This window comes from Ochotona curzoniae, unplaced genomic scaffold, assembly GCF_017591425.1.
Source record: "Ochotona curzoniae isolate NIBS_2020 unplaced genomic scaffold, NIBS_Ocur_1.0 contig_2692, whole genome shotgun sequence".
Taxonomy (NCBI): Eukaryota; Metazoa; Chordata; class Mammalia; order Lagomorpha; family Ochotonidae; genus Ochotona; species Ochotona curzoniae.
This window is the reverse complement of record NW_024465556.1, coordinates 472,576-483,648: the sequence shown is the minus strand read 5'-3', so window position 1 is coordinate 483,648 and position 11,073 is coordinate 472,576. Positions and strand designations below refer to the sequence as shown.

At 44.3% G+C, this 11,073-nt stretch overlaps 1 protein-coding gene across 3 annotated transcripts; it reads left to right on the top strand.

The window, feature by feature from the left end:
* Positions 1-1,067: 1,067 nt before the first annotated feature.
* IFIT3 (interferon induced protein with tetratricopeptide repeats 3) lies at positions 1,068-10,644 on the top strand. Of its 3 annotated transcripts, none has more exons than XM_040975743.1 (4): positions 1,068-1,257; positions 7,523-8,515; positions 8,693-9,152; positions 9,457-10,644. In XM_040975743.1, the coding sequence occupies exons 1-3, from the start codon at positions 1,253-1,255 to the stop codon at positions 9,132-9,134; spliced, it is 1,440 nt and encodes a 479-aa protein (XP_040831677.1). In that variant the 5' UTR covers positions 1,068-1,252; the 3' UTR covers positions 9,135-9,152; positions 9,457-10,644. The 3 variants fall into 3 exon arrangements, with proteins under 3 accessions (XP_040831677.1, XP_040831676.1, XP_040831674.1); XM_040975742.1 differs by having other exon boundaries at positions 7,523-8,537; positions 8,703-9,152; positions 10,321-10,644; XM_040975740.1 differs by having other exon boundaries at positions 7,523-8,537; positions 8,703-9,152.
* Positions 10,645-11,073: the final 429 nt, after the last annotated feature.

Genomic DNA, 11,073 nt, shown 5'->3' with positions numbered 1-11,073 from the left:
TGCTACTGTGCAGGGAAACATTTTGTTATGTAAGAACCTGCTGCCTTCTGGCAAGCAGCCGGCTTTGACCTGCTTTAATCAATTTTATCGCCTGCAGTCCAACCTCCCACTGTGAAATATTTTCAATGCAATGCACTCTGAGCAAAGAAAGAGCACGTAGGTGGAAGTTCCTCTGGCATTGAATATTTCAAGATCTGCTGTGCCAGGTGTGAGCACTGTGTTCTAAGTCAGTGTATTCTTTTGCAAATGTATAATTTTTGTACCTGTGATAGATGGGAAGAATTGTAAAAATGAAAATAAAATGTCTCAGAGTAGTAGAACTGTGTCTTCAGAGATCCATGCAAAACTCCAGCCATTTGTCATACATACATTTTATAAAGAGCAAATGGAGGGGCTTCAAAAAATTCTTTGACAATTCACAAAGTCAATTCCATTTTTTGGGCTCTTCCTCCCCGACATGTATCACATTTACCTATTTTACACTTGGGTGAACTAAATTATGCGATCTTAGAACTCAGGCAGCTGAGTAGTTCAGAGATCCCTGCGGAGTTTGGCCATCCACACCTAGTGTGAGGTCCAAAGGGAATTAAGGTTCAACGATCTGACCCCTCAAAACCCCAGAGCTTGTGAGGTGAATGAGACGTAAATCCAGACCTCTGCAATGGACAACAGTATTATGTATTTTACACAGTGTTTTTTCTTTTTTCTTCTTATTATTATTATCATACAGTTTGATAGGCTCTGGGATTTCCCCTCCATGTCTCCTCCCTGGCTACTGATTTCCCCTCTAGTATTTCAATGGATAGTACTTCACAGTCATAAGTCCATCATTCCACTCTACATAGTGTTCTGATATGTTCTTTACCATCATTCCATGCCAGAAACCGAACAGCAGATTATTCCATAAAATGTATTAGCAATGAAATTTCTTGGCCCCCTTTCCCAGGTGGACAGATTCCTGGGACTGTTTTTGCTTTCTTTCAAACAGTAGTTTCAGGATCACAGTTTGGAATCACGCACTGTGGTTGAGTCAGTTTCGTTTTCCCTGCCGTGAGGATTTGAAGTCAGTTTCACTTTTCTGTTTCCTCTTCCCTTTCAGACACAGGAGAAATCGTCAGCTGATTTCTTGCTCTCTTCGATTCCCTCCTATATAGGTGCTTGTCTCACTGACGTGGAGCACACCAGGAAGATTGTGGAAGAAGATCATCCTGCTGCCCAGCATTTTGGAACTGCAAAGACACAGACTGCGAGCATGAGGTCAGTGATGTGGAATGCATTGCACACTCACACTGCCAGATAAGAGTCACACTACTCCCCGTGAAGGGAACAGCCTGTCTTTGCTCAATTTCTGTGACTTTGTTGCTGTACATGCTCAGGTTTATCTCGCGGTTAGCATTGATGACTGTGTGGAGCTGGTTGCTGGGGTGACAGGGAGGCTTGGCACTCAGCAGAAATTAGATTCCTTCAGGCACAAAGCCTGTAGCTACAAAGGCAGCACTAATGGAATTACTCTTGGAGGGTTTCTAAGTTGTTTGATGTGAAAGAACTAAATCAGGTGTCTTTTTCTTGGAATTTTAAAAAGAAGTATGTATTTTCATCAGGGACTGTGAAAGAAGGAATTGGTACTGTAAACCCAACTTACGTTGAAGCCAGTTGTGATTGCTTCAAGATGGCAAGTGGGAGAAATATTTGTTATAAATGAGTATTGGTATTTATTTTGAATTTTGAATTTCAAAGCTTACAGTTTTTTTTTTAAAATCTCTGGGTGAATACTATTTTGTATCCTTCACTGTAAAGCATTCTAACCACAATCATCGTAGGTCAAAAATGGTTCAGGTCAGAATCCTTGGGAAATAAGAACAGAACTAGATTTAACACGTGCAACTGCTGTGTGTTTGCCAGGTTTGGTCCACAAAGAGCTGCAAATCATGGCAGTCGCCCTTCAGATAGCCCAATGTATTCAACTGAAAGAGCTTCCCTTTATTCCTAGAGTCTAAGCTTCTTTAATGATAGTAGTAATTCTTTCTTTTTCCTCTTCTCTTATTTTCCCAATGAAATGTTGGCAAGACTAGATGGTTGGTATATTCTGGTGATTTTTTCCCCCCCTCATATAATTGTCTTAACAAATAAGTTGGCAGCCCTATTTGGTTCTTCTCAATTGCTGTAACAAAATACCTGATGTAGGCTATTTATAAGAGATTTTTGGCTTACAGCTCTGGAGATGTGTGGTCTTGGGGCCTCATCTGATAATGGCCTTTTGTGGGGGTTGTGTTCTGGGGCAGCACAGGACATTATGAGGCAGCAGCTGGAAGCATGTGCCTGCACCTGTGTGCCTGCTGGAGCAGTCATTCAGCCAGGAGAGCTCCACTCTCAACACCAGCTGCATTCACTTTCTACCCTAGCTCAAAACTGTGAGCATCATATGACTTAGGGAGGCACTACCTGCGTAAGTTGGAGGGGGGGGGCCAAAAAAGATTTAAAAAAATTAAATGAATAACAATTTCTTACTGAATTTGTCCATGCCTGTCCAAATTAGAAAAAGAAATGGACAATCATGAGTTTAATTATATCTTCAGTTCATCTCCATCTTATGGTAAAAAAAAAAATAGAGCACAAACTCAGACAGTAAAAAAACGAAACAAGACAAAACAAAACACATCTGAAACACCAGGGAAATGGAGATTTTGTGAACTCTTACAACTAATTTAACTAACTAGGCTAAGGGATCTTTAGTGTGCTCAAAAAAAAAAAAAAAAAAAAGCACCATTTGACTGATTGTGTTTGTTCTTTTCTTGAAGCAATGGAACTCTGTTCCATGTGGTAGGGAGGCCACTTCAGTCAGACTCTCAAGTTAAGCCACCTTGAGTCTGTGGAGGAGTACAGAGCGAGAGTGGAGCAGGTGAAAGCCAACAGACTATATCCCATACACATTGGCAAACCTATCTGGGCTTTTATTTCCTTATATGGCTCCTTGCAGTCAGAGTGCAAACTCCTGGAGCAGAAAGCCAAGATCTGTTTTACCTTTCTTAGTTGTTAACAAGTGACAAAGTGACAAAAAGGAGGCATCCCAGGAAGGCATCACTGGATGGGTAAATATACCCTTCCCAGAATATGTGAGGATCGATAGTTGGGTTTCAGCTTCTCTCACTACAACTGCCTCATTGCATCCAATTTCCTCATCTCCTACCTATGTGCCTATACAATGTGAGGGATGCCCACAGACTGCAGCTATAAAATGTGGATTTAGGAGTCAAAGTATGTGTCTAGAAAAGACTTAGGAATATATTAGAAAAGCAGAAATAATAGGGTATACAGATGTTCTTCGACTTTATGATGGGATTATATCCTGGTAAACTCACTGTGAGTAGAAGACATTCAAAACTGAAGACATATTTCACAATTGACTAATACACTGTTAAGCAGAAAAAAAAAAGAGTCAAATTATCATAAGTTCAGATGTCCCTTAAGTTATGATGGTGCTAATGCCAATAAGCCCATTGTAAATCAAAGAAATCATTGCGGTAATTACCCATAGGGAAGACCCAGAAGAAGCTTGAGCAGCTCAAGCAGTTACAGAAAAAGAATGAAAGAATTCTTTTTTCCTCCCTTTTTTCCCCCTTCTTTCCAGGTGCGCAGCGGATTAGAGGAAGCCCAAGGACTTTGGGAGAGAAGTCTACCCAACTTAGTCAGCCAATCCAAATGCTGATCTTTTTCAGATGCATCCTTTTACACATAAACGCACACTCAGAATTGATTTTTTTAAAAATAATCTTACTTAGTTGATTAGGGTACAAAGAGTCAAGGGCTACATAAAGTGGGTAGGACCATAGTTTGCACACTAATATCATCACTTTTCCCCCTCCCCCGTATCTGGGGTAATGGGAGAAACAGAGAGAAGCCCCACCCAACCTCCCACCCATCCCAGATCTCTGATGCGGGGCATGCTCTGAGGGTCCTGCTCAAGCAGTTTTGATAGTTCAACAGTTCTGAATTGCTGCCAGTCTTGCCATTCCAAGCACTATGAAATCTATTCAGAATCCACTGGCTGACATAGTCTCTTCATGGTTGGGGTTCTGAATCAGCAGTTCAGCTGGAGGGATCTCCAAAGAAACTTTGTCTGAGGTGATTCCAGACCTATTTGTGTATGTGCTTGCCAGTACAGGGTCCGGCACTGTCTGTCTCCCCAGTCAGCTTATGCACATGGTGGTCTTTGCAATTGCTGAGTCATTTCTGTTTCCAGCCCAGTCTTCTTCTTGAACCAGTGGTGTTGTAGTTGAGCCCGATCCTGCCCACTTCATACTCAGCCCTCATGCAAACCAGTGGGAGCTGCAGCCTAGTTGGGGCGACTCCCCATCACCCCTACCTTCTACCCAGGTTCTCTGCATGCCAGTATGTGCTGCAGACTTGTGCAGTCTGTCCCACATCTCATTTAGCTCTCATATATGTCAGTGGGCATTTACGCCTAATTCAACCCAACCAACCTTACTATCCAGCCCACACACTTACTGGCGGGTGCCTTTCTGTCAAGCCACCCGTGGCCCTGTCCTGGTTTTTATGGTCTCCAGTGGAAGTGGTAACCCAAGAGGGAGGTGCCCACTATATCCCTCCTAGGCCACTCCCACTCCCGGATTATGCACTCTGCAGGTGGTTCTGGAGTTTAACTTGACAGATTAAGCCCCTAGTGCCAGCCTCTGCCAGCTGATGTTGTGGCAAAGCCCAAACAACCCTCACCCACTCTAATTTTAGCTTGCACCTGTTGGAACAGTCAGCCTAGCCTGGCTTTTCCCTGTTCTAGCTCACATGAGGCCCACAAGTGTTGTAGCCCTGCCTGGTCTGGTCTGCCCCCATCACAACTCACGCTCTCCAGTGGGAGTGGTAAATCAGCATGGGAGCCTACATTCCCCCTGCTGGCTTTGCCCCCTCCCTCTCTGGTTCTTACGTGTGCTGTTTGGGAGCTGTGACCCCATCTGGTACAGCTCACTCCACCTTGGCATTCCATAATGTGTACTGTTTTGTGTTGCGACTGAACCTGGCCAACCCACACTCTATTCTGGTGCTCAGATTCACCAGTAGGTAATGTGAACAGGTTCAGTCTGGTCTGTCCTCCACCTATGCCATATGTATGCTGGTGGGTATCTTTCTCTGGCCTGGTCTGGATTGCTCCCTATAGTGGTTCTTGTGCTCACCTGCAGGGACTGTGTCCCATCAGAGGAGTTTCCCAAGTTCCTCCATCAGAACCTCTCTCTATGCCAGATCTTGCGTGTACTGGTGGGTCAATGGGCCAGCCCTCTTTGCTAGCCTTTAATCCATCCCGGTTGTTACTGTTGGATGTTTCAGCCCAGCCAAGGCTTGTCCATATCCAGACACTGCTCACACATGGCTCAGTAGGAGCAGAGACCCAGCCTAGTCCATCCTACATCTACCCAGGTTCTCCACAGCACCAAGTGGTGCTGGCGTCTAGCCCAACTCAGTGTGCCCAGCCCCAGTTCACACTTGTGCCAAGGGAGATTGCAGCCATATCAGACCGGAACACAGCTGCCACTCGGCCCCCACACTCTCCCGTGGATACCCCAACCTAGCAAGGGTGTATTCTCACATCTTCCCAACTGAGCCTATACCCAGCCCTAGATTACACACCTGCCAGTGGTTGCTCTGACCCACTTGGCTTAGTCACTCACCTGTCTCAGCTTTTTCCTTTGATGCTGTGGCCTAGTATCCCTGGCTTATGCAGACTAGTTGGTGTAAGAGCCTAGTTCAGCATGACCTGTGCCCTATCCTGAATTCTGTTCTTCCTTGTGAGTTGAGGTTTGCTAAGCCCTGCCTGGTCTGCCCCCTTCCAGTTGCAACTCGACTTACCCCACACCTATTTTAGGATGCACTTTTGGGTGCTGCTGCCTTGACGTGCCAAGACTGCTATTGGTTGCTTTACCTATAAGTGATAGCAGGTGCTATGGTCACACCTAGCTCAGTCTATCACCACCCCAGCTTGTGAGCTAACCTGCGGAATGTGTATTTCCATAGAGTATGGCCCGCACTTCCCCCACAGAATCTACCCCCTGGACCTAGTTCTCTTGTGTGCTGGTTAGTGCCTTTACCCTGCCAAGTGTGACCCGTCCATTGTTTCACCACTGAGTCAGGTACTGGTACCTAGGCCTGCCAAACAGGCCCCCATCCATAGCTTTCGTGTATACTTGTGTGTGGCAGTCAGTGATGGTCAATCCTAGCACCCATCTCAGGATTCCTACTTGGGCTGGTGAATCAGTCTGGCCCAAATAGATCTTATGATTCTCCCCTCCAAACCATCAGGTCTCAGTCCCCACACTTGACTAAAAGTTTCATGACCCCATTACTGGGAGTCACCTAGAATTCATCTTACACTCACACTAGCTTTATTTATGGGTGTCCCTAGGCAACAAGTATATATCCTAAAAACCCAGGAGTTCGCTGCCAAGCGGCCAGTACGTAGAGCCTGGTGCCCAATAGGCGCACTGGCTGCCCAAATCCTAGGACTCAGTCACTGCCTTTCAGCAGTGACTTTGGCCTGAGTCCCCAGCATTGGGTCCAGCCTGTCTGGGGCACGCCCCCACAGCCACCACACTGCAGGGAGCTGCATTTGCCCCAACCCCAAGGCTCAAACCCCCAGAATCAATTTTTTTGCTCCAATCCCATGGCAAAACACTGCCCAAACTCCTCCTGCTGCAAGATATTAGTGTCAGGGTGGAGCTAAGACTTTAATCCAGTTTCCAAGTTTTGTTCATGGTGTACTACCCTAAGGGAAGAGCTCTCGGGCCTGGAGAAAGCCTAGGACTCAGTCACTGCCTTTCAGCAGTGGCTTTAGCCTGAGTCCCCAGCATTGGGTCTGGCCTGGCTGTTGTACCCCCCACTGCCTCCACACTGCATGGAGCTACATTTGTCCCAACCCCAATACCCAAACCCCCAAATTAATTTTTTTAAAAAGATTTATTTATTTTGGGGGGCCAGGTACAATGGCTCAATTTGCTAAGCCTCTCTCTTCAAGCACTGGGATCCCATATAGGCTTTGATTTCCTGTCCTGGTTGGAAGATCCTTCTCTCTATCTCACTCTCTGTAAATTTGCCTTTGCAATAAAAATAAATAAATAAAAAAATTATTTTAAAGGGATTTGTTTATTATATTTTTATTGGAAAGTCACAGTTACAGAGAAAAGGACAAACACACAAACAATGAGAGATTCCACCAGTTGATTCTCTCCCTATATGACCACAAAGACAGGAGCTAGATCAATCCAAAGCGAGGAGCCAAGAGCCATCCTCTACTGGTTTCCAGGCTGTAAGTAGAGCTGGATTGAAAGTAGAACAGTCAGGACATGAACTGTTGCCCATACGAAATGCTGAAGCTGCAGACAGATAATCCTACTGTGCCATAGTGCCGGTCCTAGAAATAATCTTTAATCCTATGTAAGACATACTGTGGTCTTGTCAAGTAGACATGCTTAGCAAATGTACATGATAATGATCATGCTTTTTTTCTTCTTTTCAACAGTAAAGTCACTGAGACTTCCCTGGAAGAAATCCTTCCACAGCTGAAATGCCATTTCACCTGGAACTTATTCAAAAAACGACGTGCCCCAAGTGATTTAGAAGAGAGAGTATGCAACCAGATTGAAATTTTAAACACTGAGCGCAAAGCTACAATGTACAACTTGTTGGCCTACATAAAACACTTAAATGGCCAAAATGAGGAAGCTCTGGAATGCTTAAAACAAGCTGAACAGATCATTCAGCAAGAGCAAAATGGTCAAGTGGAAGTCAAAAGCCTGGTCACCTGGGGTAACTATGCCTGGGTCCACTATCACATGGGCCAGCTGTCAGAAGCTCAGACTTACGTAGACAAAGTGAGACACACCTGTGAGAAGCTTGCAAACCCCTACAGGATTGAGCGTCCTGAGCTTTATGGCGAGGAAGGGTGGACACATCTGAAGTGTGGAAGAAATGAAAGCGCTAAGGTGTGCTTTGAGAAGGCTCTGGTAGAGAATCCCAGCCACCCAGAGTTCTCCTCTGGGCTAGCAATTGCGCTGTATCATCTAGATAATAACCGATCTAAGCAGTACTCTGTCAGTGTTCTGCAACAGGCCGTGGAGCTGAATCCTGACAACCAGTACTTAAAAGTTATCTTGGGCCAGGCACTGAGGAGGATAAATAAAGAAGCTGAAGGGGAGCAGCTTGTTGAAGAAGCCCTGCAGAAAGCTCCTTGCCAGACAGATGTCCTTCGCAATGCAGCCAGATTTTACAGACAAAAAGGTGACTGGGACAAAAATATTGAACTGCTTCAAAGGGCATTAAAATGTACCCCAAATAATGGCTATCTCTATTGCCAGATTGCATACTATTACAAGGCAAAAATAAAAAATATGCAGAATGCAGGAAAGCCTGGAGATATTGAGAAGATTGAAGAACTAAGAAGATATTATCTAAACGAAGCTCATGAAAAGGGACTAAAGGCCTTTGGTGCAGACTCTAATTTCTCTGAGTTCCTGGGAGAAGAAGAAGAAGAAGAAGAAGAAGAAGAAGAAGAAGGAGAAGGAGAAGGAGAAGGAGAAGGAGAAGGAGAAGGAGAAGGAGAAGGAGAAGGAGAAGGAGAAGGAGAAGGAGAAGGAGAAGGAGAAGAAGAAGAAGAAGAAGAAGAAGAAGAAGAAGAAGAAGAAGAAGAAGACGACGACGACGACTATGGGACAGTCTTCAAGAAAGACTTTCCTGATGCTGAGAGAGAAGCATCCCATCAGAACTCTTGCCACCTGCAGCTGCATCACAAGAGGTCTGAAGACACTCCTGCCCAGCATTATTTAGGGGATTTGCCTACAGGCAAAAAAGCAAGCGAGAATGAAAAGTTGAAACACCTCATAAAGAACGGAGATGAAAATGTGTCTCCACAGAATGCATCACATTCTTATTATCTCCGAGGATTAACTCACAAGCAGGATGGAAATCTATCACAAGCAGCCGAATGTTTTGAGAAGGGATTGGGCCACCTGCTAAGGAATACTGCTTCAGGCATAGGTGACTTTTTCCTGTCAGCATCTGGGCCTGAAGGTGGCAATGAAAAAATGAGCCAGGCCACAGGCAACCCGATCCCCAAAGAACTCCACGAGGACTGAGCAAGGATACAGAGGAAGGTACAAGCCCAGATTATCAGAAGGCCAGGGTGGCGGTGGTTGTGAGGGTGGGGAGGAGCGGGAGGCAGGGACAGCTGGGATGGTGGGGCAGTGGGAATTGCTTGTGGCCATTAGGGTAGACTTTCAGAGTGGTTTGCTTAGCTTCTGCCTCTCTTAGCCATCCTAGCTGCACCATTATGTAGATGGTGTTTCCCATGGTTAATCAACAGCTGGCAGAAATAATGCTTCTGGCCTACAGGATTCTGAATAGTTCTGTTTGCACTCAGTTCACCATATAACTCCTATTTCTGCTGTTCCTTCCAAGGGTTCCTGAAGGGTGACTGCCTGTCAAGAGAAGATTAATCTCCCTTCCTTTACCTTGCTTCCTCCAGCCTTCCAGGTCTAGAAGAGTACCTCCTAGCCAACCCTAGAATATTCTTGATGTCTTACTTCTGGCCTTAGTTATGTCATTACATGAATTCTGATAGTGATTGCTGGGTTCTGTGCAGTGGGTGTGGACAACATGAAGATATAAAGAGAACAGCTCTCCTGTTGGCAAGGCCGCGAGGAGCTTGAAGCTGTATGGCAAGGCCTGGCGGATGTTTCTTCCATCTCCTCAATGCAGATTCAGCCCTTTTGCATGGACACTCAACCATCCTGCCAAAGAATTCTGTAATCTACTGAGGCACTATTGTTTGCCCTTTGTGAGATGGTTTTTGCAGCCAATGTGAGCTTGGGAGTTAACGTTGCTAATAATGTCTTCATGAATGGGCCTTTAACAATTTCCACACAGGAATACAATTAAGCCCATGCCATTTCTTATGGTGTGCTTAACTATTGCCCGGGAACCTGGCCCAGACAAGTATCATGCCTTCTGGGAAATGGCTTGATATGTATCCTAAAAATTAATGGAAGTGATGGGAATATAAGCTGAAACTACTATGGTGATACAAATAGTTACTGTTAACTTAAAGGCTAGCCTGTCTTTGCAATTCTTTGGAGCAGATAAAATGTATCTATTTCTGCCTTTATGATTTTTGGCTAGAGGAATTAAAGGATGCTTTTATTAATGCTATAGAAATATGCCTTTAATTATTGTTTGTTTATGGGGTTGTAAAGCTCGTAGTTGTAGAGGGATTTAATGTTTAAAATTTTACTCTGAATTTTTGTGTTGTTTTTTTCTCCTTAGGATATGTTTTCCTTGATAGGTAATAGGTAAGTTGTAAAAATAGAAGTATTTTTTCTTTTAATGTATTTCTCCATTTAAGTGATAGGTAAATTGTATCAGTAGAAATGTGGTAGGAGTGTATTACTGATCAATGGGTAATTGCATGTGCTTTGGCCTTGTAGTCCTGGCTGTCACCCCAGTAGCTACTATTGAAGAATGAATAATGGCTTGCTTTCAAGAAAATGAATATAGTATTTTGCAGAATTGTCTTTAAGAGTACCTGTTTAGTCATGAAATAAAAATAGAACAATCAAGTGTGTGTGCAGAAGTTTGTGATATATCTGAGAAAATAAAAAGAACAGCTTCTTGAGCTGTTAGTAGAGGGTACCAGGTGACCGTGTCCGTGTCTCTTTTCCTCATCGAATCCACACACCCTTGTTGAGCTCCAAACTTGGCTGAAGCTGGCTTCCGGCAAGTGATAAACATGTATTCCTGATGGTAATGCTACAATGGATTCAAGAATTTCAGCTCATAAATGAATATAGCAACCTTTTAAAGACAAAGATCTTGATATGTTAGAAAATTAGTACAGGTATAGCTCCTGTATGATGTTTCTTCATTTATTTGGTTGATGCTCTTTTAACTCTTGTAGGTACATACATGCACTAAATAGTTAAAGCCACTTTCTTGGGGAAAGGCAGCTGGGTTCATGGTTAAGACGCCAGTCGGAATGCTGCATCCCCTAACAGAGGTTGATATCTGCCTCCCTTTCTC

Bases quoted from the DNA above. Each gene is read 5' to 3' on its own strand.
- IFIT3 (XM_040975742.1), top strand. The intron at 8,538-8,702 runs GAAGAAGAAGAA...GACGACGACGAC, and splicing joins GAGAAGAAGAAGAAGAAGAA to GACTATGGGACAGTCTTCAA.